The following is a 26,217-nucleotide window of genomic DNA, read 5'->3' as shown; positions in this document are numbered from 1 at the left end:
CCACGACTCACTCTCCCTCTCCCACCTCCTCGTGTGTCTCCTTCTCCATGTCTCCCTCTCCCACCTTCCCACGTCTTCCCCTCCCCACATCTCCCTTTCTCTCTCCCACCTCTCATTTCCCTCTAATCCTGCTCTCCTTCCTCTGTCCTCTACACCATCACCCCTCCTGTCCCACCCCAGCTGATGGCTATCCTGTCTCAATCTACAGAATTTGGTGTTTGTTTTGAAGCTTTCAAGTAACTCTACCTTCCACAGCACTTTGATAGAGTCATAGAGATGTACAACATGGAAACAGACCCTTGGGTCCCACTCATCCATGCCGACCAGATATCCCAACCCAATGTAGTCCCACCTGCCAGCACCTGGCCCATATCCCTCCAAACCCTTCCTATTCATATACCCATCCAAATGCCTTTTAAATGTTGGATTTGTACTTGCCTCCACCACTTTCTCTGGCAGCTCATTCCATACACATACCTCCCTCTGTGAAAAAGTTGCCCCTTAGGTCTCTTTTATATCATTCCCCTCTCACCCTAAACCTATGCCGTCTAGTTCTGGACTCCCCGACCCCAGGGAAAAGACTTTGCCTATTTATCCTATCCATGATTTTTAAACATCTATAATGTCACCCCTCAGCCTCCGACGCTCCAGAGAAAACAGCCCTAGCCTATTCAACCTCTCCCTATACTCAAATCCTCCAACCCTGACAATATCCTTGTAAATCTTTTCTGAACCCTTTCAAGTTTCACAACATCCTTCCGATAGGAAGGAGACCAGAACTGCACGCAATATTCCAACAGTGGCCTAACCAATGTCCTGTATAGGCACAACATGACCTCCCAACACCTGTACTCAATACTCTGACCAATTAAGGAAAGCATACCAAACGCCGCCTTCACTATTCTGTCTACCTGCGACTCTATTTTCAAGGAACTATGAACCTGCACTCCAAGGTCTCTTTGTTCAGCAACACTCCCCAGGACCTTATCATTAAGTGTATAAGTCCTGCTAAGATTTGCTTTCCCAAAATGCAGCACCTCGCATTGATCTAAATTAAACTCCGTCCGCCACCTCTCAGCCCATTGGCCCATCTGATCAAGATTCCGTTGTATTCTGAGGGGACCTTCTTCGCTGTCCATTACACCTCCAATTTTGGTGTTATCTGCGAGTTCCAGATATCAACCACCACCACCAGATGTCAACCTCCCCCAACCACCACCACGCCCCCATTGGGTGAAGAGGTCTCTCTGAATTTTAAAGAGAGGACAGCTTCTCTAATGTCATTGACTCTTATGTGTCCTTCCTGCAGGATTATGTAGATACAGAAATGCTTCTGTGTAGTGAGAACGTCAACCAGGAGGCCCTCTTGTCCTATGCCAGAGAGGCGGCTGACTTTGCCACCAATTACCAGCTCCCTGCTTTGGACTTTGCAATGAACCATAATGACCAGCCCGATGTGGCCATGTTTGACTTTACCTGCATGTATGCTTCGGAGAATGCTGCATTAATCCGAGAGAGATGTGGGTATCGGCTGTTGGTAGCTCTCGTTGGAGACAGTCTGTTAGAGGCAAGTGCTTTGTAAACTGCTTACTGCTTTTTTGACGAGATGATATGCTTTTCAAGGACCTACCCTCGCAATACCAGGCTTTCAAAATCAGGAGTGCGTGGGTTGGAAATTCGCCGGGGGGGGGGGTAGTTCCCTGGATATCTGAGATTATAGAGCAAGATAAAAATTAATGGAGCACAGCTATGGGAGGTCACATTCAGTTGCCTGAACTGATTACCTCCTTCAAATAGTTAATGGCTGATCTGTATCTCAACTCCATTTATCTTAATAACCATTGACAAGAAAATAAATTCAAAAATATGGACAGCCAGCAGGGTAGATGAGCTGATGGTCATGACATTCTTTTAATGCGGTCTCTCAAGATTGCCCCACCCAGAGCTCCAACCTTTCAAGGCCATATGCACAAGACAAAACAAATAGCATCCCGATGCCAACCAAGCCAAGCAAAGCAACAGGAATTGACGAGGTTTACCCTGAATTCCTGAAGAATATTAGATCATGTGGATGAAATGACTAGCAAAGCTGTTTGCCAGCATTCACACCACAGGCAACATGCCAAACATCTGACGCCAGTGACCAATTATGTCCATTGCTAAGTGAGGGAAACATGTTGGGTGCAGTAACATAGCACTTAAAGTGATGGGCTATCAAACCAAGCATCATAAGTTCAACTGGAAAGTAGGCTAAATTGAACCTGGCCTTTTCAGGTGTAACTTGAAGGTTGATACCAAGAATGTTGATGATGAATTTATCATTTTAGTGTCTGTAAGGGAAAGAGAATCTCCTGGCTCTGCCTACGCTGACCTGCAGATGACTCCTGACCCCGACTAATGGTTTGGTCTGAAGTGACCAAGTAAAGCTCTTAGCAGAAGAAACAATTGCTTTTCAAGAAAAAGACACAATGAGATGAGGAGGAATGAACAATTGGGTCTGACCAACAATCTCCACCTCACTTGAATGAATTATAAAGTTGTGGTGGAGAAATAGATTTAAAATGAACATCTGGTCATGATATTCCATGCTAAATAAGAAACCTATTCAGGCTAAAAAAAGCCAGCTTATTCCTACTTTAATCAAAAAAAGCAAAATAAGTCTTGCATATAACTTCTTTCACAACTCATGATCTACCTACAGCCTTTTCCAGCCAGTTAAGCCCTTCTGAAGTGTGGTCATTGCTGTTTTGTAGAAGATTTGTAGCCAATTATGTGCAACAATTCCACGAGCACTCCTTCAGCCCTGGATCATGTGCTCTAGTCACTTCAAACCATAACCTTCTGATTTGAGGGTGAGGATGTTACCCACTGAGCCAGAGCTGTCACATTATGAATCAATTAGTGACACTGCTTGTTATTGCAGTTCCAATGCTTAACTGGTCCATCATTTAAGTTTGTTGATGCTGATTGGTAAGTAGCAGAGTCCACTCTTTGTTGCTAGTGAATTTTGCATTCCCATGGACCATAAGAAGCCATATGGACATTCTGACTGAAAGAGAATACTTTACCTGCTTGTGTGTTGTGTGTTTGACAGCCACTGATGATGTGGACCTTGCTGCTTACATGCCTATCTGTGTTCTTGAATCATTTGTAGCCATTCTGGCCAATGGGAACTGGTTGTGCCCGTGGATTCCTGGCAGCTTTAGACACAGCATGGATGGTGAAGAGGTGGGCAGAGAACATACCATCTCTGGAGATCTTGGTAGAAAGGTGAGAGAAAGGGGTGTGTACTGTCTACAAAGTAGTTTGTCCGATTCGAGCGGAAACATCCAATTTTTTTCATAAAGCAGCTATGTGAAGGGAAGGAAAAAATTGGGGAATGACCCGATAGAGACCTTTCTGAATATGGAGGACTTCAGTTTTTTGTGGAGGACTATAAATTTAAGAGAGTCGTGAATAAATTTCAGAGGGAATTTAGAAGAAAATTCTTTATCCAGAAAGTGTAGTGTGTGTGAAACTCAACTGCCAAAGGGATGGTTGGGGTTAATGAAAGCTGCATTTAAGAGGAAACTAGATGAACATATCATGAGGGAGAACGGAATGTAGGATATTCTATAGGGTGAGCTGAAGTATGATAAAAGAAAGTTTGTGAGGAAAAATTGGGCTGAATGGTCTCTTTCTGTTAAACATGCAGTTTGATGTTTATTTGGGGTCTGACTCCATTACAGAGTGAACCGTTACTAGGTGACAATGGAATGTTTAGAATAATAATCAGTGCATGGGGCTTTGCAGTGTTATTGTAAGCATTGCCAACTGGGAAAACAAACCAAGAAGAATTATTACAAACCAACACCAAACATAGACTGGAATTTCTTTTGCTAATCTGTACTGTCACAGTGATGAAGTTAGATAAATTCTTAATATCCAGACTGTGGGTATGAACTAACTCCTGGGGTTTTGGCATGCCAGTTTTCTGAAGGGAGCAGAGCTCTTTCACAATGACCTGTTTAAGGTTTTCTTTGCTGTTGTTGTTGTGTTCTGGGGGAATTGAAGGGTCTAGTATTTTGGTGGGCATTAGGTGTCAACTATGTGAAGTGGGACCATAGAAAGGTGACAGGTTCTTTTCCATTGACAACATTTGTGCATCATTTGGATTTTTAAGGGATGAGATGTAAGTATATGAGGGAGAAAGGAATAGAAGATAATAGTGCTGATACAGTGAGATGAAGAGGTTGGGGAAGAGGCCTAAATTGTTAGGCCGAACGGCTCATTTTGTGCTGCAGATTCTATGTAATCTATGAAAGTTCAGTTATTTTGCTTTCTTGTGTAATCTGAATCCAGTTACAAATTATGTTTTACTGAATTCATCTTCACAGTTTTCTCAGGTGTGGCATGAATTTCGAACATCATAGACACTGCATTATTATATCAAGTTCATTTCACAAAGACCAGAATTTGTTGTTGGCACCACCAACGCTTAATGTAACTGAAACTAATACCTTAACTCACTCCTGTCAGCCTTTAGCCCCATTTTCAAGCAGAGCTATTAAGCCATTCTAATTAAACTGACCAACAAAGGGCTCAGTACAGGCGAGGCACATCATCCAAATAATACTGTAGCATGTTGTAGAAGAGACTCTATTTCCTCCATGTGTGAGTACTTAGAAAAAGAAAAAATAGTGACTCACATTTGTATAGTATGTTTCACAACCTTGTGGAAGCTTAAAATGCTTTACAATATGTTAGTTTAGAAGCATAGCCATTGTCATAATGAAGGAAAAAACAGCAACCATTTGTTCACAGCAAGATCCCATAGATAGCAGCATTGTATTGACCAGATGATCTGCTGTAGTGGTGCTGGTTGAGTGATAAATATTTGTGAAGTTATTGGGAATAATTCCCCTGTTGTGCTTTGAGATAATGTCACCTGATGTCCATCTGAGAGAGCAGATGGTGTTAAGATTTAATGTCTCATCCAGTGGCCAGCACCTGTATTGTGCAGCATTCCCACAGTGCTGCACTGGATAATTGGTCTAGATTTTGCACTCAAGTCACTGGACTATGAATTGAGTCCACAACATTCTGATTCAAAGGCAGAATCTGGGCTATAACTGGAGTAATTTGTCTTCATCCAGAAAATGATAGAAATCCAGATCCCTTTCCCCCAAGAGCCCTTTAAGCTCATCGAATCTATGTCAAAATCAGTAGATTTATTTTGGATAAGGAGATTGAGGGATGTGGTGGCTAGATGAATTTGAGGAACAGCTCAGGATCTAACCGAATGGTGGAAAAGGCTGGGGGTCAGTGAGTGGGGAGGCCTCCTCGAGTTCATAACAGTATTATGGTATTTGATTACTATCAATGCTGGTAGTATCCCAATGAAACCGCCTTGTTGTCCTAATTTCCGATGTGAACCCTGAGCTAAGAATACAAGGAATGATGCTGTACCCAAGGATTCTTTAGGCTGGGGTGGAACCATCAGGCCAGGAGGGAGTTCAATATGACTCTGACCCTCAACCAGGCAGAACACAGGAAAACACTGTTGTGAAAGCTCAATTGTGTTCTTTGGACAGTTGCCAGGAATGAGCTTGTGATCTGTAGACTACATTATTTGGATGGATTTTAGTCAGATTCCAGATATGGCAAGAATTTTATTCTTAGCAGAAGTTGTGATAGATTTTGAAGTGAAACCTCTGTTATCTCCATTCATCTCCCATTCCAATTATCTGCGAAGATTTTCAAAGCCTCGAGCAAAAAGTTAAGTCTACATAATGTTTTTATTGGCATCTCCCAACTGATCTACGGCCTCACAACAAGGGACTGATGCTCAACAACAAGCTTAAACATTACAGAGAGGGAAGGGGAAAGAAAGAGAAGCCGAGGGAGAGATGAAGGGGTGAGGGAGAAGGGGAGAGGGGAGAGTTCTTTCATACAATTAGTTCTTGCTCTAAATATAACAGTGCATTAACAACATGCACTGACATTAATGCATAAATCAGTCAACTGGTTAAGGGAATGACGTGATATTCCCTGGATTATGAATCTCTGGAACTTGCTGGTGGTTTATACTGTTCCACAGTTACCTATCTACATACTGAGAACATCTTGCCCTTAGCTGCCCTGCTAAGATGTTGTTGGACTTGCACACACAACCATTAAGGTGGCTGGAGAAAGTTAGGGCTTGTTTTTTTTTCAATCAGCCTGTTTAGACATATTACGACACACCTCCATGGCCATCACACCCTGACAGTGTACTGGACCTTCTGGTCTGGCGGTAGGGATTCTACCCTACACCACAGGATCTTCAACTGGGGCTGTTATTAGCAGTTCAGGTGACATGATCATTGTTAATGCAATGACAATCAGTTGCTAGAATATTAAACAGTACAGCACAGGAACAGGCCCTCCGCCCACCCAAGTCTGTGCTGATCATGATGCCATTCTAAACTGATCCCATCTGCTTGCACATAGTCCATAACCCTTTATTTCCTACCTGTCTATGTGTCTTTCTAAATGCCTCTTAAACATTGATACCTTATCTACTTCTACCAGTTCCTCTGGCAGTTCATTCCAGGCACCGATCACTCTCTGTGTAAAAAAAAAACTTGCCGTACACATCTCATAGAGTCATACTGTATAGAAACAGACCCTTTGGTCCAACCATTCCATGCCAAACTAAACAAGTCCCAATTGACTACTCCTAGTCCATATCCCTCCAAACCTTTCCTATTCATATACTTATCCAAATGTCTTTCAAATGTTGTAATTGTATGTACATCCACCACTTCCTCAGGAGCCACCCTCTGTGAAAACAAAAATCGTCCCTCATGTCTTTTTTAAATCTTTAAACCCACAGTTTTAAAATTCCCCATCCTAGGGAAAAGACCACAATCATTAACCCTATCTGTACCCCTCTTTGTTTTTATAAACTTCTGTAAGGTCACCTCTCAACCTTGTATGCTCCAATGAAAAATGTCCCAGCCTTTCTTTATAACTTCCATTCCTGGCTGTCACTTTAAACCTACACCCGCTGGTATTTGACATTTCACCCAAGGATAACGACTCTGACCACCCACCCTATTCATCCCTATCAAGAGTTTATATATTTCTATCTGGTCACCACTCCAGCCTTTGACACTCTAGTGAAAACAATCCAAATTTGTCCATCCTCTCCTTATAACTCCAATCTGGGCAACATTCCTGGTAAACCTCTTTTGCACCCTCTCCAAAGCCTCAACCCCCTTCCTCTATGCACCCTACTCCAAAAATGGCAATTGAACTTGAGGAATGCCAGTGGTCATAGACCTCCGGTTAGAAAACAGCTATACTATGTCTTGTATGACCAAGCCAACTTTGTAGGAGGAAGTGAGGACTGCAGATGCTGGAGATCAGAGTCGAGAGTGTGTTGCTGGCAAAGCACAGCAGGTCAGGCAGCATCTGAGGAGCAGGGGAATCGACATTTTGGGCATAAGCCACACCAACCAACCCCATTGCCCCATGGCTGAACACTTCAACTCCCCCTCCCACTCCTGGGCCTCCTGCATCAGCAAGCCCTAACCACCCAACACCTGGAGGAAGAACGCCTCATCTTCCACCTTGAGACCCTGCAACTACACAGGATTAATGTGGACTCAACCAATTTCGTCATTTCCCCTCCCCCCCACATTTTCCCAGTCCGAAGCCTCCAACTCTGTACTGCCCTCTTGACCTGTCCATCATCTTTCCCATCTATCCGCTCCACCCTCCTCTCCAACCTATCAAATTCTCCACCACCTTTCTCTACCTATCGAGTTATCAGCTACCTTAGCCCCCCAGCCCCATTTATCTCTCAGCACCCCAGCCCACAAGCCTCATTCCTGATAAAGGTCCTATCCCCGAAATGTCAATTCTCCTACTCCATGGATGCTGCCTGACTGGCTGTGCTTTTCCAGCATCACACTCTCGAAGCTACTTTTCTACCCAACTTACCAACTCACCGTGGAGCCCGTGTGACTAAATCTTCTGGATCAGCCTACCATGAAGGACCTTGTCAAATACTTTAGTAAAGTCCATGTAGACAACATCCACTGCCCGACCCTAATCAATCATCTTCATCACTTCTTCAAAAAAAATCAATCAAATTTGTGAGACCTGACCTCTCCTATATAAAGCCATGCTGACTATCCCAAACAGGTCTATTCTTTTCAAAGTATGAGTAAATCCTGTCCCTAAGAATCTTCTCCAATAATTTCCCCATCACTGACAAAAGGTTCACCAGCCTATAATTTCCTAGATTGTCCCTGCTGGCATAAGGCCCAGGTTCAATTCCAGCCAGGGGGCGACTGTTTGTGTGGAGCTGTGGAGTTTGTACATTCTCCCCATGTCTGCCTGAGTTTCCTTTAGTGCTCCAGTTTCTTTCCACTGTCCAAAAATGGGCTGATTAGATAGATCGGCCATGTTAAATTGTCCATTGTCTCCAAGGATGTGGAGGCTAGATGGATTAGCCATAGGAAATTCAGGGTTGTAGCGATAGGGTAGGTCGATCTTCGGAGGGTTGGTGTGGACTTGATGGGCTGAATAGCCTGCTTCTGCACTTAAGGAATCTATGATTCTATGATCCCTGTTGCTCTTCTTGAACAAGAGAACAACATTGGCTATTCTCCACTCTTCTGGGACCTTGCCTTTGGCTAGAAAGGATAAAGATCTCTGTGAAGGCCTTAACATCTTCTCCTTCTTGCTGAGATAGAACCTATGAGGCTCTGGGAGGGCTTGTCTCCATCTGGAAATGATTAAATGAGATCCCACAGCACTACTACCAAGGAAAGGAGGGAACATCTCAAGAGTGTCCTCGTCAATGCTGATCCCTCATCCAACATCACTAAAAACTGATTTAACTGGTGGTTCTCTCGAGCTGCTTGTGGGATCTTGCTGTGTGCAAGTTGGCTGCTACATTTCCTACATCATAACAATGACTACATTAGAAAAATACTTCACTAGCTGTTAGTTGCTTTGTGACATCCTGCAGGCACTGAAGGTGTAACAGGAATGCAGATTCTTTGCATCTATCTTTGCTGGGAAGAGTAGGATTATAAAATGTGATTGAATATTCTGTGCCTGCCTTTCCAGAGAAAGCATTTATCGACTGCTACCTCAAACCACACCAGAAAACATCAACAAGAACTTTGACCAGTACACGATTGATCCAGGGACACGATACCCCAACCTCAACTCAAGCTGTGTCCAATCTCACCAGGTAAGACTACTGTGATATGGACAGACTGGGTAAAGCCTTGAATTCACAGAATGTTACACTGTATAAGGACAGCCTTCAGCACATTGTGCCTGTGCTGACTTTCCAGTAGTGTTAGCCCCACAGTCCTGTTCTTTGTCCATAACCTGTCAGTGTTTCCCTCTTTGAAGGTTATTATGGAACTGATTTCCATTGGCCTGTTAGCCAGTACATTACGGATCTCTGTGTTAAAAAAGAACCATGTTGCCTCTGCATCTTATGCTGCTCACCTTAAATCTGGGTCCTCTCGTTACTGATCTGTCAGTCACTGGAGGCACTTTCACTTTATTTACTCTATTAGAACCTTTCATGATTTTGAAGCTGTCTATTAAATCTCCCTTTAATCTTCTCCTCTCCAAAGACAACAATTCCAGTTTCTCCAATTTATCTGCATAACTGAAATCCCTCATCCGAGGCCCCGTTCTCATGAGTCTTCTCTGCAGCCACTACTTGCTCATGCTTGGCATGTGAACATCAAGGTGAAGGCCAGCATTTATTGCCTTTCCCTAATTGTCCTTGAGAAGGTGTTGCTGAGATACCACATTGGACCACTGCAGTCTGTGTGGCATGGGGATACCCATAAATAGAAGATCCAGCATTTAACCCAGCAACAATGGAGCATCCACAATATTATTCCAAGTCAGGATGAAGTTTGACATGTGGGGTTGGCGGAGGAGAGCATATAAATGGTACTGTTCTAAAGAGGATAAACAAAACTTTTATTTCTTTAACTTCCTTCAGGTTCGTGAGCTGTACATCACAACTGATCTGAAGAACTGTCCACTAGAAAGAGTAAACTCCATGCGAAAATCTATCAAAGTGTCACGTCGAGGTGAGTTACTAAACTCTGTTGATCCCCTCTACTCTGTCAGTGAAAATGACCCCGAGCTTTCAGTTGCTTATCTCAGGGTACAACGGGACCTTGATGAGATGGGCCAAGGAGTGGAGTTTAAGTTAGATAAATATGAGGGTTTGCATTTTGGGAAGGCAAATGAGGGCAGAACCTATACAGTTAATGGTAGAGCCCTGGGGAGTGCTGCCAAACAGGAGACCTAGGGGGTGCAAGTGTACAGTTCCTTTAAAATGGAGTCGCAGGTAGACAAGGTGATGAAGAAGGCATTTGGCATGCCTGGCTTCATTGGTCAGTGCATTGAGTATAGGAGTTGGGAGGACACTGCACAGGACATTGATTAGGCCACTTTAAGAATACTGCATTCAATTCTGGCCTCCCTGCTATAGCAAAGTTGTTGTGAAAATTGAAACGGTTCAGAAAAGATTTACAAAGCTTTGCTGCGATTGGAGAGTTTGAGCTATAGGAAGAGTCTGCATAGGCTGGGGCTTTTTTCCCTAGGGTGTCAGAGGCTGAGGGGTGATCTTGTAGAGTTTTATAAAATCACGAGGGGCATGGATAGAGTGAATAGCAAAGGTTTTGTTCCCCAGGGTAATTAATGTCCAAAAGTTGAGGTCTCAGGTTTAAGGTGAGAGGGGAAAGATTTAAAAAGGACCTAAGGGGCAACACTTTCATGCAGAGGTTGGAGCGTGTACAGAATGAACTGGCAAAGGAAATGGTGGAGGGTGGTACAATTACAACACTTGAAAGGCATCTGGAAGGGTCAATGAATAGGAATGGTTTAGAGGAATATCGGCCAAATGCTGGTAAGTGGGACTAGATCATTTTAGGATATCTGGTCAGTATGGACGAGTTGGACCGAATGGTCTGTTTCCATGCTGTACAACTCAAGAATGATTCACTAAAGTAGAATTGTTGAAGGCTGGAACAAGCTAATGTTCTTGTGTCAGCAGTTTTACTTACGTTATTGTACCTGAATCCACTAAAACATCGCAGGATTACAGAATTGTTGTGACACATTTAGTCCATTGTGACTATGTCATGTCTCCAAATGAACAACGTAAACAGTGTCATTCCATTGTCTTCACCTGAAATCCTGTATATTCTTCCTTTTCAGATTATAACCAGTCCCCTTTTGAATACTTTGATCAAATCTGCCTCTCCCATGCTTTCAGGCAGTGCACACCAGATCTTAATCACTTGCTGCATGAACCTTTTTCTCCTCAAGTCTCCTTTGCCTCATTTGACAATTATCTTAAATCTGTGTCCTTGCATTCTGAGTCTGTACTTGGCCAGAGTTTCTTCCTGTCTACTGTAAGCAGATCCCTTTTAATTTGGAATAGCTCTTTTAGTTCTCCTCCCAACCTTCTCTGCCCAGTGGAGAATGGTCCCAAATTTTCCAATCTTCTCGAAAATCATTTTCCAATCTATCGCTGTAACTGAAGCATCTCATCTCTGGAACCATTCTTGTGAATGCAATTTAGTGAGGTACCCACCTACAGTTAATAATGCTTAAAGAAAAGCCTAACTCTGATGAGAATGCTGATCCCACACATTCAACTTCTGATTCTGGAAAATCAAACCGAAGGAAGTCTTGTGAATTTCTTGGCCTTGGCACCAGCTCTTTGCAGGTTACCTTTTACAAAAGGGGGTCATGAGGCCAGGTTGGCAGTGCCCTGCCTCTAAGCCAGAAACTCTGGTTTCATGTTCCACTCAAAGACTTGTTGGCAACGGAAGAAACATTTATGACATAGCTCAACATGGTTGATTTAAAAACCGGTTAATCTTTGCAACTTTCCCCCACTGTTCTCCAAAGGGGATAACAGAAGTGTTTTGAGACATGAAATAGAAACATATATTACAAAGTGTTCAGAGAGTAAAACAGGCCTTCCAACCAGGTAGGTATTTACACAAGCTTCCTCTCACCCTATCGATCTGTGATATAGGTCACCTTTAGTCTAGGGACTTTCAGGTTGTTTCATAGACTCTACCTCCACTGTAACCTTGGTTTCTGCATGACAAGATGGCACTGGAGAAAAGATTCACAATCATGTAAAGCAGAATTAGTTGTTTGTAACTTTCTGGGTAGGCTGGAACTCACTACTCTGGGGAAGAGGTGACTTGATAGAGATCTTAAAAATTATGAAGGTTTTCTGTAAGTGAATCCAGACAAAGGAGCCCAAGTATGAGATGGTCATTAACATTGATAAGTTCAGAAAGAATTTCTTCAGAAGGAGTGGAGAGAATGAAGTGGTAAGCAAATAGCATTGCTGCTGTTAAGGAAGGCTTGATGTATATATAGAGTCATACAGAATGGAAACCAACCCTTTGGTCCAAACAGTCCATGTTGACCATGTTCCCAAACTAAATGAGTACTCCCTGCTTGCACTTAGCCCTTATCCCTCCAAACTGAAGAAGAAAGGAATCCAGAGACAGAATGGGAGGAGAGAATTAGAATTAGCTTTTATTATCATGTGTACTCAAGTATAAGAATACCGAATACAGTGAAAAGTTTATAAAGCCACCATTCTCCTGTGCCATCTTGGGTACAACACTTGGTTATAAAACCAAAATTTTAAAAAACAGCAGAAGTAATGGAAACAAAACTGAAAGGAATGAGTAACATCCAGATATTAAAGTCGTCTTTAAGCCTTATCTCCACGCAGGGCCCGGACCAAGCCACGGCCTGGATTCTCAGGAGGAGCTGAGTGCTTGCTGATGCTGATGTTACCACAGGAGGCTTGTGTGCAGTGTAAACATCAGTAGGGCTGGATGGTTTGGTTCCTGTAAATGTGTGATCTGGAAATGTTGAGTGCACCTTTGACCAACCTGCTTATCCACTGTCTTGTCTTCTCTGTCAATTCCAGAGTCGGAGGTGCGTCCCAATAGGCTTTTAACCTGGTGCCAGAAGCAAACCGAGAATTACCAGAATGTGGCAGTCACTGACTTGACCAGCTCCTGGAAGAATGGCCTAGCTTTGTGTGCAATCATACATCACTTCTGTCCGCAACTAATGTAAGATTTACTTTTTGCATCATCTGTAAGAATAGGTTGATGCTAGGGAATTGAACTTTTGGGATCCAGCCAAAGTCTTTCAAACTTTGTTTGGCTCCTGTATAACTAGGAGTCAGTTGGAGAGGACTGTTGTAAATAAAGGGCATAAAAATGTCTGTTTGCTTTAGATAATGAATGCATGAGTTCTTACTCTGCAAATTATAGACTGAGACAGCATTCAGCCCAACATGTCCAGTCCAACTACTTCAAACAATGAGCTCTGTGCTTTACCCATAGTTCCGATTCTGGTCTCTTGTCCATCTCGAACTCCCTTTATTCCATCACTGGTAGTGATGCTTTCAACCGTCTGGCTCCTCTGATCTCCAACTCCTTCCCTGATGCCTCTGCCTCTCCATCTTTCTTTGTTCCTTGAAAAAACTCCTTAAAACCAGCCTCTCTGACCAAGGTTAAGGTTACCTGGCCCAATATCTGCTTATATGGCTCAGAGTTAAGCTTTCTTTTCTGATCATGTCCCCGTGAAACATCATGCATGTTTTATTATATACGAAGTGCCACATAAATGTAACTTGTACTTTTTGTAGGCTTGGGCATGTTCTATGTCCATGGTGCAAAACTTTTGACTACGTTGGTGAACATTTAATGTTATTGCAGTCTGTGAATTGGTACACAGGAAGTCTACTTTCAGCTCCTACCCCACACCCACCCCATCCTCGACACCCACTCCAGCCCCCATCCTTTCCCACACACACTTCCACACTGACACCAGCCCCCAGTCCACCTTCCACTCCCCTAAACTGATGACATAATTATTCTTTATTTGTCTCCAGTGATTTTGATGCACTGAATGAAGAGGATGCTGCCAAAAACAACCAGCTGGCCTTTGATGTAGCAGAACGTGAGTTTGGGATCTCTCCAGTCACCACAGGGAAGGAGATGGCTTCGGTCAGTGAGCCCGACAAGCTCAGCATGGTCATGTATCTCTCCAAGTTCTATGAGTACTTCCGAGGAAAACCACGCTCGACTTCCTGTGAGTGATTCACTGTGTGTTGGTAATCATTTGATAAGCCCCAGTATCGATTATAATGTCAGCCAGGGCCCAGTGGCTCAGACCATTGTGGGTTCAAAAACCACGACAGAGACTTAAACACAACCAGGCAAACTCTCCCTGTGCTGTACTGAGGGAGTGCAATACTGTCGCAGGGTCAGTACTGAGGGAGTGCAACACTGTTGCAGGGTCACCGCTGAGGGAGTGCTGCACTGTCGGAGGGTCAGTGCTGAGGGAGCATTGCACTGTCAGAGGGTCAGTGCCGAGGGAGCGTTGCATTGTCAGAGGGTCAGAACTGAGGGAGTGCTGCACTGTCAAAGTGTTCCTGATCATAACAATGCCCGTTTAAAATATCTCCTTTAACTGTTCAGTAAATGGAAAGAGTTTAAAATGATATTGACAACTTGAGTTTGTCTTTTTTGTCTTTTTCCAGCAACGTTATTCAGGCAGGATAGCAACAAAATGCCTGCACCTCCAGCCAGGCAGCCAAATTCAATCTTCAACGGTGTCAACTTGTTGCAAAGGAAACGGACACCAAAGGTAAAGAGATCATAACAAGTTCTGGAATTTGTGGAATTTGACATATGACAAAGTTTGCATGAAATTTGATAGGATAGACAGGGAGCAGATGTTTTCACTTGTGAATCAGACTAGAACTTGGAGCCATGAATACAAGATAGGTGCTAATGTATTCAATGGGGAATTAAGAAGAATCCTCATGACCTGTCCTACCTGCCAAGCCCCACTCCCTTCCATTTATCTCTCCAACCTGGAGGCTCCCTGCCTTCAGTCCTGATGAAGGGCTTTTGCTCGAAACGTTGGTTTTCCTGCTCCTTGGATGCTGCCTGACCTGCTGTGCTTTTCCAGCACCACTCTAATCTAGACTCTGACTTCCAGCATCTGCAGTCCTCACTTTTGCCGAATTTAGAAGAAACTTCTTTCACCAGAGAATTAGAAGGTAGAATTCACAACCAGGGTAAGTGAGTTAAAAATCACACAACACCAGGTTATAGTCCAACGGGTTTAATTGGAAGCACACTAGCTTTCGGAGCGTTTTGGTTTTGCTCAAAGTGATGGGCTGAATGGCCTCTTTTTTGGACTGTAGGCAGCTGAGAAGCAGATGTTGATTTAAAAAGTTGCTGACTTACAATGAAAGTATAAGAATATCCACATTCCTTCTGTGTTTCAATGCGTGTTCAATATTTATCTCCCTTTTCAGCATGAAAAGAAAAGTGAAGACAGTGATGCCACTAGTAAGAGGAGAAAAAAGACTGACATGCTGTCACAAGAGGTTCGTGAGATAATGGATAACTGGGACGTTGCATGGTAAAAATAAACCGGAGAAGGGCTTTAAACGCATAAGATATGATTATTTCCTTCCTGACCAAGTCAATTCAATGATGTAGAAGACTGGCCCTTTCTGTGATCACTGCTTCTGTTAATCTTCAAGAGATGAGAGGCAAGAGCCCATTTGTGTGGAGTCATTTCTGGCTTCATTAGCACTTGAGTGCCTGGGTGCACTCAGATATGCAGAAATGGTGGCTATCCTGTCCTCACACAGGCCAATGGGATATCAAGGTATCTGCAGGTCCTGATGATGGATGTGTTGTGCATTAAAGAGAAAAGAGGCATGAACCAGCAAGACAGGCCCTGTATGAGTGTAATTTTATAACCAAGTCGGTTAGATTAAATATATGTAACTGCAGACATGTTCGAAAGTACTGTAGAATGGTTTTGGAGGTGCCTTAATATATTTGCCATAAATCTTTGCTACATGCCCATGATGGAGAAGTAAGTGACTCATGCATACAACCAGCTTTCGGGGCAGCTGTGTTGGTGCTTCTGTCTGTAGCACAGCAGAAGCAGAAGCTGTATGGAAAAGCAAGTTCTTGTGCCACTCCCTCCACTAACTCGGAGGCAGACTCATCCTTGCTCCTTGACAGCAGTAGTAGGCTGTCAGGCAGGACAGCAAAATCATATGCAGCAACTTACTATATGTGTCAATTCATCTGAATCCCATGTGTTATCCTGCGGAGGCTCTCATCTGAATCCTGGGCAGCATTTCTTGTCTGCCATGTGGTCCTCCAATGAGTTTGCAAACAAACCATCTGTACACCTGGCACAGCTGCCTGGTGACTTAACATCTCCTAATCCCAACTCTATATCAACCTCCAATATACACACAGTTTCAGTATCTTGAGCTGGTGGCAGTGAGAGACTGTTCAAATCAGGGGCTCCTGCATTAGTGCAGATACTCCCTTTGTGTTCTCCTGGCACCAAGTGTCTAGGCAGGTGGCAGTTCTTGAGTGTTTGAAAGCAAGTCAGGGAGGGGAGGACTAGAATGAAGAAATTGAGGAACTGCTTGTTCAGATAGGAGGATGAATGTAGGCTGAGAGTTCAAAAGGGCCTTAACAGTGGTGTAGAACTGAAAATTGGATCTGTTTCATTTTCATCCATCCATAGTCTGACCTTTCCACATTTTTCTGACATTGCTGTCTGCTGGTGACTTTTCCTGTTTGTGTTCATTAGGGTGTCTTGGAGGACTTGGCTTTGATTATTTTCAACACAGGTCTGATCTTTCTGAGCAGGAGGCGAATCCCAAAATGGACGGGAACGAAACAAGACGTGCTGGGAACCAAAACAAAGTGAAGTCAATGGCCACGCAGTTGTTAGCAAAGTTTGAGGAGAATGCTCCAAGCTCCTCACTCCGGAGGCAGGTGAGGAATTCTGGTGGTGGGCCCTCAGTTTGGAGCGCTCTATGGGTGTGGGTGGGATTCCATTGGCCAAATAGTGGATTCTGCCCAGACGTGAGTGCAACTCCGTTGGCTGATCAGGAGATGAGTTATCACAGTGAGCGTGATTCCATTGGCCAATTGGTGGAGTCTGAACAGGTGTGAGTGCGATTCAATTAGCTGATCATCAGATCCTATGCTGTAGTGAGTGGGATTCCATTATGGATTCTAGATTCTGATCAAGTATGAATGAGTTTCCACTGTCCAAACACTGGATCCTGTGCAGATGTGCATGCACTTCCATTGGCTGGTCACTGATTTATGGGTGAAGTGGGATTCCATTGCCCAGTGCAGGTGAGAGCAATTCCATCGGCCAATCACAAGATCCTGTGCCGATAAATGGGATTCCATCGGCCAATCCCTGGATCCTGAACAGGTGTGAATGGAATCCCATCTTATTTCATCTGCAATAAAATTTAATAAGTGCAATTCTTAGTTTCTGGTGTACATGCAACAAATAGTGAACTGGCATAAATTGTTCCTATGTTATGACAATAACTTATTATTAAGGAATGTATTTAATGCTGTTAAATAGTAGGAGCTATTAACTATGTTTTGTTGTTAGTCTGGGTGTTAAATTGGAAAAAAATTAAAGAAACCACAGTATCAGTCTTCTACAAATGCAGTATGTACTGAAACATTTTAGAATCAATGATATTATGTTAAAGTGTAGACTCCATGGTAATCAAGGAAGCATTGCTGTCAGTCTGTGAACAGCATTATCCTAGAAACATCAATATGAAAATGAACAGCTAGCCTAACTGAGTGACGTCCATTGAGAATGTATTTTGGATCAGACATTGAGAGGATCTTCTCTACTCTTCTCCAAAATGCTGCCATGTTATCTTTTATAGCCACCTAAGAGAGCTTATGGGACAATTGTTTAATATCCCACTCACAGCACAGCATCTTTGACAGTGCAGTTCTCCCTCAGCAATGCAATGGAAGTGTCAAACTAGATTTTGCACTTATGTATCAGGGGTGAGACTTGAAACCCAAAACACTCTTATCTGGAACTAAGAATGCCAGCCAACATTGAGGCACAGCTGACATTTAAGATCAATGTACAATATACCAAAGAGGGAAGAACAGAAGGGGTGACCAAAAGCATGGTCAAAAAGGTGGATACTTAACAAAAGACTTAAAGACACTGGACATAATGAAGTTTAGGGAAGGAATTGCATACCATGGAGCCTAGGTGGGTCAGGGAGTCAATGTGGCTGAAAGTAGTGCTGAAATCCAAGGAACACAGTGTTTCACAGACAGAGCTGGTGGAGATGAGAGATATGGAAGGTTGTCATTCATGAGCATGTGGGCATTGTTGACTGGACCGGCATCAATTGCTCCAAGGAAGGTAGAGGATGGAAGTCAGCGAGGTCACAGAAGTAATTGTGCCTGGAGGTGGCCATTGGGTTTAAGTAGATGGACTGGAGTTGAAGTAAAGTTTAGCCTCCAGACACTTTCAGTTGGTTTGATGTTTGAATTTCCTGGACCAGGAAGTTTGGTTCCTACCTTTCCTTATTGCTGGATAAGCCATCAACCAAAACACTAGAGTCTGTTAACATCTGCAGGTGTGAGGTAGATTGGATTTAATGGTAACTAAACAATAAGCTGCATTGATTAAGCACCCTTAATGAAGTAAAACATTTCCAAAATATGGTGCAGTTGTATTTATTCAACAACATTTTCGACGAAGCCACATAAGGAGGTTTTAGAGCTACTGATTTATATGCCTGATCAAAAGTTGTCAGTTTTAAGATGCATCTTTAATGGTAAGTGAAAGTTAAAGAATTCAGAATTAGAGGAACATGGAGATCTCAGAGGGTTGTCAAGATGGGAGGGATTTATAGCTAGAGGGAGAGGCCCTGAAGAGATTTGAGAACAGAGTGAGACTCTCAAATTAAAGGAATTGCTCAATGGGGAATCGGTAAAGGTCAGTGGACATTTGGGTGAAATTGGCAAATATCAGAAACAGCCAACAAAGTTTTGGATGAGCTCAAGTTCTGAAAGGTGGAAAGTTGACCAGGAGGACATTGAAGTAGTTGAAACCAAAGGCAGCGAGTGGCATGGATGAGGTGGAAAAGTGCAGATTTGCATATTGAACTTCAGCTATCTCTCCAAAGATCATATCTGTTAAACTAATAGAGATACCAAGCTTGAACATATTGACACCTAAGACCAGCAGTGAGTCACTGTGTATCAACTTTTTTCCTTCAATGCTTTGTATGCTCACAATTGTAACAATCACGAATTCTCTCTTGTTTCCTCTCCTTTCCTCTCCTTTCACAATGTTTCATTATTTCTCCTGTCTATTACCTGGCGAGTAGATGTCTGTGCCTTCCTGTGCCACAAAACCACCACTGCCCGTGCCTCCCAATGGTCACACAAACCCTCGCTTTCTTAAACCCGAGGACCAAGGCAGGGCTGTTCTCTGTTCACGGAAAACGAAGGTATGAAGATTTGTGATGTGTCATTAGTCAAGAGAAAGAAATGAGTACGTCATTCTAGATGTTTCAATATGATTGTTGTCAATTCAATGCAAGTTTTAAAATACATCTCCATGGGAACAGCTTTTGTTAATGACTGGACCTGTAAGAAACTTAAAACAGTGATGGGGAGAAGATTATAGAAAATACCTTTAAAAGTGCGACAGTGTATTGTAATCCACATGGAAAATTGGGACAGTTACTCTGCCCTCATTGGTGAAAGTGCTACCAAAGGCAGGAGTGTGTATGTACAGCACATGTCCACCAATGTAATTTAGAGTCATAGAGATGTACAGTATGGAAACAGACCCTTCGGTCCAACCTTGTAAATGTGGATATAGGAATCTGTAAAAGAAATATAAATACTAGACAGAATATACAGATTTTTAAAATGGAAGCTAAATTAGTTCTGCCCATGCAGTCCAGTTAACTCTGTGTGGTTCTACCCTGTTTCACCCTAGATACTAGCAGACCTGTGTGCAATGCCACAGGGAACGTAATCCTCCACACTGAGGATGTATTAAATTTTCCAGTGAATTTACTGGCACAGGGTGTAAAAGATCAGGTGACCACAAATGTGAGTGTATCACACAGTAATTGTGCTACATTTGACTTTCCTTACACTTTTACACCCGTCTTCATGGTCCCTGCCCCAGCTCCTTATAACCACTTGGTCAAGTGACAGAGTGCAGTTCTGACCTGTCCTCTTCCTTCTCATTTCTGTGATGTCCACATTTCTTGCAATTCTGCTGATTCAAAACGGCATACAATTAAACCCAGGATTTAGGGCAACAGGAATCAACTATATTTGAGGTTTTGCTGCAAGTTTTTAAGCAGTTTTATTATTTTTTTCTCACTGAGACCTGTTCTATATTCCAGATTCAATCAAATCCAGCTTTATGGTACACCATATAGGTCACATTAAAAATGGAAATGTTTCCCCGGTTACAGATTATTAAATGTGCAGTACCTTGTGTGCATGGATAGTGATTAATTAGCTTAAATCTATTAAGGTAGGCAAGCAGGAGGTTGGAAAAGCACAGCAAGCCAGGCAGCATCAGAAGGTGGAGAAGTCAACATTTCGGGTGTAACCATCAGTAACCTGGGGTATATAGCAAGTTCCACACATGCTTCAGCCCTGATCACTTACACTGATGGTTATGCCCCCTCATTAGTGAATGAGATTGGCAATAAAGTTTGAAGCAAGTTGACAGTGGGAAAATTGTAGTACAATTTTAGCATTGGTGGAGCAGGCTCGAAAGGCTGGATGGCCTACTCCTACTCCTGAGTCTTATGTTCTTAATTGCAACATAAAATTCCAACACTTTATATCTGCACAGAATGTTCCTATTCAAAATTTCTATGTCCACATTTATCATAGGAACTATCTATGTCAACCAATCACTTTTTCCTGCACTTTCTTGCCAGCTGAAGCATTGTAGCATCACAGTGGTGGAAGCTTGGAAGAAGCCATGTCCCCTAGTTGCATTATATATGGAAACTTGGGAAATTTATTATAAACATGTTGAAAATACATAATAAGTATCTATGACTTAAAAATGACAAATGAAATATGTTGATATGTTCTGGCCCAGTTGTCTACTGCCCATTTAGTCAGCTTCACCTGAAGACTCACATTTGGTCTTGATCCCTCTGTGTGCATGTGGCAGGGGACACACAATGTACACTCATTCTCTGCAGTGGTCTTATTTTTCCCATGTTAATCCTATTGTGTTTTCTTTTGTAGTCTGACCTGGTGGTCAATGCTGAGCAAGTAATCAAAGAAGCAAAATATATTAAGAAAGTTGAGAGTCAGGCAGGGGCTTCTAAACGTCTGACTGTATCTCCTCACTCTGCTTTCGCCCTTTCTGGTGTTCTCCAACGTCTTCAACGTTTGGAAGAAAAGCTCGACCAGGTGACAAGCTGCTGTCTTCTCTCTCTTCCCTCATCTCTCCCTTTCATCTCCTCTCCCTTTCCTCTCTTCACCCTTTCCTCTCCTCTCCTCCTCCTCTCTTTCCTCTCCATCTCCTCCCTTTCAGCTCCTCTTCCATTTTCTCACTTCTTCCCTCCTCTCCTATACCTCCCTCCTCATTTTCCTCCCTCCTCCTTTTCTCCCTCTTCTTTTCCTCCCTCCCTTCTTTTCCTCTCCTCTACTCTCACTCTCCTCTCACTCTCCTCTCCTTTGCCTTTCCTCTCCTTTCTCTTTGCTTCTCCTCTCTTCTCCTTCTCTCCTCTGAGCCCTTCCTGCTGTAATAATCATTTTGTGAAAAAAAAGCTTCCATTTTAAACAAAAAGACAGCTGCACATAATGTGGTCATTCAACCCAATGTGCTGAGTCAGAGAGCTATCCCATTAGTACCACTTGCCTGTTCTCCTGTTAGGCAAGAAAACATTTCCTTTCCAAATACTCATCCAATTTCTTTTTCCAGGTTACTTAAGATTCCTTTATCCTTTCAGGGAACATTCCAGATCATAACAATTCAGTCACTCTTTACTTCCCCTCTGAATGTTTTACCAATTACTTTAAATCTGTGTCTTCTAATGACATTCCTGTCACTGGAAACAGTTTCTCCTTATTTAGCCCCTCCAAGCTTTCATGATTTCAAACAACCCAATTGAACCTCTTCTGAATCCTCCCACTTTAAGGAGAACAATATCTTATTACTCCGGTCTCTCCATATAACCGAATTATTGGAGCAGCTGCTTTCTGTTATGTGACTGCAGGAATGAGTGCATCGAATGCACAGTTTCAGAAGGCATCCTTTAGTTTATAGGAGACTGCAACTGTTGCATTTTTAATTCTGCTGCTACTACTCTTGAAGGATTAACATGGGTAATCCCAGTCGCTGAGTTTAGAGTTCCTTGTTGAAGAGAATGTGAAGCAATCTGTGACGTCTGTGAGTCTGATGTTTCTGTTGAATGAGAGACTAATCTGCACACAGATGTGTCAGAATGTTATGTTCTCCCAGAAGCCACACCATGTAGTTACTTCAGAATAAAACAAACTGTAACCATTTTATTATTAATTCCCTGGATGTGGGCATTGAAGACATGGCTAGCTTTATTGCTTGTCCTCAAATTGCCCTTGTGAAGGTGATGATAAGTTGTGTCTATGAATTCCTGCAATCCACAGTGCTGTTGGGGTGGGAGTTGCAGGACTTTGACCCCAGACACAGTGATGTATTTCCAAGTCAGAAGATGTGTAACTTGAATGGAAACAGGTGGTGGTGTCTGTTATCCTTGACCTTTTAGGTGTTGAAGTTTAGTTGTAGAAGATCTGTTGAAGATCGAGATGGGGAGGTGCGTGGGGTCTGATTGTGGCAGGATGATGATTCAACAATGTGCTTTTCTTGCATGATTTTGATAATGCGAGCAGGGGTGCACTGATGGGTATATTTTAATCTTCAATGCCTGGACAGGAAACTGGCAAAGCAATCTGTGACTGTTACAAACCTTCCTGCCACTGAAATGAATTTGATGTATTCTTCCAAAATATTCATTATTTTGAAATGTTCAAGTCTCCTAACCTCTTCTGTTTTAAGGAGAATAATCCCAATCTCTCCACATACTTGAAGTATTTGCTTTCTATCCTGACTGGGTATTCTATTGGCATTCTATTGAAATCAAAGGGATGAAAATAAGCTGTATTATAGTACAAACCACTCAGTACTGGAGACAGCACCTTAAGAAAGATAGAGCGATTTTGGTGGGAGTGTAGTACAGAATGATATAGGGACTCAGAGGCTTATGTTGTGAGGATTTGATGTGTAGAATACGACTAGACTATAGAAGTTTAAGAAGTTGAAAAGTTAAGATGATTAAGGGATTCAATAAAGTAGGTTAAGAGAAATGATTTCCTCTGGTGTAGAGAATGAATATAATTTAAAATGGTTTTGAGCTACAAATCAGTCATTAAATTTCAATTGAACAGAATTTATTTGTGAAAAGTGATTATGTTAAGCTTGTATAAGCCATTGTTTATTTCATATCTGGTGGACTGCCTACATCTCTGCTCCCTGTTTTATATATGGAGGCACTGGAGATGGTGTAAAAATAATGTACAAGGATGATAGAAGCAGTACAGGAGATGTACCCATTGGGAGAGCAGACAGACTGGGTGTAGTGGTGATGATCTAATGGAGATCTTTATTAGTTATGAGAACTTCTGACAGAACAGACATGGAAGGCTTTCACTTCTGGGGAAGAGCTAAACAAGGTGCCGTTAGAGAAACGATAGGAAATCCAATTGGAAATTCTAAAGAGACTTCTTCACCCAGAGAGTGGTGAGCATGGGAACCTATTACCGCAAGGAATGTTGATGTTTTGAGGGGCAACTAGATATTTGAGAATGGAAAGAAAGGATTAAGCTGACAGGGTGGGACAAAGAATAGCAGGAGAAGGGTTGGGTAGAGTATAAATGGTTTTGCATGGACTGGTTGGACTGAATGGCCAGTTTCTGTACTAAATATTCTGTGTAATTATATGTATGTGAACAGGGTTAAGACATTGAGTGGCCTTTTGTTCCTATGAGTTCTATAATGAACAGGCAATTGCTCTGCCAAATGACCATCCAGCCTGGAGGATTAAGATTTACATTTATTGAGTTTGGCCTTTTACCTCTGCCAATGGTTTGCCAACCTGCAGGTCCTACATTGCTAGCAGCACCATTGAGTCTCCTCGGTTTACCCTCAGTACTGCAGCTGTCCATGTCTGACCCACTCTATCACCTTCTTCTTTTCTGATTTGTTTCTCTCTTCTGTGTTTTAAACATCTCTTGTCTCCTGTACACCAGAAGAAAACTCTGTCTCTCGCACAAGGTGACGTCCCCTTTAGCAGGAAGAGTATAAAGGAGCGAGGAGCACATCTGACTGCCCTGTTTGGGGGCAGGACTCTCAAGCAACAGGTGTGTGCTCTCTTGGCTAGTCTTTACTCATTCGAAATGATTACACTGACTGAAGCATTCCCTTCAAAGCCACAAGATATTGAAACCTCTGCATTACAAAGTGGAAACTGGAGGTTACACGTAGTGAAACACCAGGGTATTAAGTGCTATAGAATCAATAGAATGAAAGAAAGTCCCTGAAGTATACAGAACTGGGATACAAGCAAGGGCTAAGTCCCAGGGGCCCAAAACCCAGATAAATGTGGGGATCTTAGGGTGGCGATGTCTAGAGATGGTGTGCTTATAAGGTGGGCAGAAACACCCAAAGAAGAAAGGAAGCTGTTGACGTTGCTGCTGTAACCTTCTTCCTTCCCAGTAATTGTCACTCTCCTGCTCCTGAACACCACCTGCCAGCCTGAAAATTAAGGCCATGTGGGAAGTGTACCATTAAGTGGACATTAATTAGTTACTGAAAGTCTCAGTTGGGGAAAGGATGGGTGGAACATCCTCAGCCTTGCTCATCCCACAGTAAAGTAGCAAAGAGGTTGGTGTTTGCTGGGAAGTTGGTGAGAAGGCCAATTAGAGAACATTAGAGGCCCCAAAACCACCTGGAGGAGAAAATAAAATTCTGCCCCATGGAGCCATAGAAATATCATAGCATAGAGAGAGACCATTCAGCCCACTGTATTTATATTGGTCGAAAAGGAAACAAACTCACTGCCAATTCTAACCTGGTCCATAGCCTTGCAGATTGCAGTACTTCAGGCGTATAGCCAAGTACCTTTTAAATGAATTAGGTGCTTCTGCCAAACCAGTCAGTAAATTCCAGCTACCCACCACTCTGAGTGAAAAGATTTTTCTTATGATTCATCTATTCCTTCCACCAATCACCTTAAATCCAGGCCCCCCTGGTGAATGACTTCTTCAAGAGTGGAAACAGGTCATTCTTGTATAGTCTGTCCAGACATGTCATCATTTTGTATACCTCAATTAATTTATCCCTCAGCTCTTCTGTTCAAAGCAAAACAATTTTTTAAACTGTACAATATTATTGTAAACCTTCTGTGTACTCTCTCCACAGCAATTATGTCCTTTCTGTAATGTGATGACCAGAACTAAATACAAAGATCTGTGTACCTGTGGCCTCACCAGCATTGTATACACTTTTGGCAGCACATCCCTGTATTTTATTACAGTACCTCATCCAATAAAGCGAAATATTCCATATGCTTTCTTCACAGTTTTTGTTGACTGGCTTGCCAAGGTCTCTACCTTCCTCTATCCCTCTCAGTATCCTCAGATTTGTTGTGTATTCCCTTGTTTTGTTTGCGGTTCCCCCAATACAGAGTCTCACACCTCTCTGAACTGAGTTTGATTTGCCATCTTACCGCCTTGCCAGCCAATCAATTGAAATTATCCTGCAGTTGTCAATCATCCTCTACTGTAGCAACTGCTTGCAAATGTTGTGAATTTTCTAATCATGCTTCTCACATTTAAGTCTAAATCATTAATGTGTGCAACACGCAGACATCGCTGGAACACTGCTTTCCATTTACAATACATCCATTAACAATACCTTTTGTTTCCTGTCACTGGGCCAATTTTGGATCAACTCGCCACATTCCCCTGCATTCCTGGGCTTTCACTTTTCTGATCAGTGAGCCACTTGGGATCTTGTCAAATGTATTTTGAATTGACACCTGTCCATTGGAAGGGCAGGTCAGCTTGATACTGTTCCCAGTCGCAGTGTCATGGCCAGAGTAGAGCACTATCTAATTCTGGCATACTGTCTACAGAGGGATGCATTGACTCTCCAACTGGTTTGTAGCCCGTGATGACAGGACTGAGGGCAGCAATACATGTCGACTCCCCCTTGCCT

General features: G+C 42.7%; 1 protein-coding gene across 15 annotated transcripts in view; it reads left to right on the top strand.

Annotated features, from left to right (window-relative positions):
- The window catches only part of LOC122557729 (F-actin-monooxygenase MICAL2-like), a 174,847-nt gene that overhangs the window by 122,305 nt on the left and 26,325 nt on the right, over positions 1-26,217 (top strand). For 13 of the 15 annotated variants that reach the window (XM_043705666.1, XM_043705669.1, XM_043705665.1 and 10 more), the window contains exons 8-19: positions 1,310-1,567; positions 3,155-3,270; positions 9,106-9,232; positions 10,010-10,100; positions 12,986-13,133; positions 13,961-14,160; positions 14,612-14,718; positions 15,398-15,469; positions 16,767-16,895; positions 19,298-19,420; positions 21,204-21,371; positions 24,249-24,359. In XM_043705666.1, the coding sequence (XP_043561601.1) occupies positions 1,310-1,567; positions 3,155-3,270; positions 9,106-9,232; positions 10,010-10,100; positions 12,986-13,133; positions 13,961-14,160; positions 14,612-14,718; positions 15,398-15,469; positions 16,767-16,895; positions 19,298-19,420; positions 21,204-21,371; positions 24,249-24,359 (1,650 nt within the window). The remainder of the gene's footprint in view (positions 1-1,309; positions 1,568-3,154; positions 3,271-9,105; positions 9,233-10,009; positions 10,101-12,985; positions 13,134-13,960; positions 14,161-14,611; positions 14,719-15,397; positions 15,470-16,766; positions 16,896-19,297; positions 19,421-21,203; positions 21,372-24,248; positions 24,360-26,217) is intronic. The other 2 variants (XM_043705668.1, XM_043705670.1) reach the window with 2 other exon arrangements.

This window comes from Chiloscyllium plagiosum, chromosome 16 (assembly GCF_004010195.1).
Source record: "Chiloscyllium plagiosum isolate BGI_BamShark_2017 chromosome 16, ASM401019v2, whole genome shotgun sequence".
In the NCBI taxonomy this organism is placed as follows: Eukaryota; Metazoa; Chordata; class Chondrichthyes; order Orectolobiformes; family Hemiscylliidae; genus Chiloscyllium; species Chiloscyllium plagiosum.
This window is presented reverse-complemented; position numbering and strand designations above follow the sequence as displayed.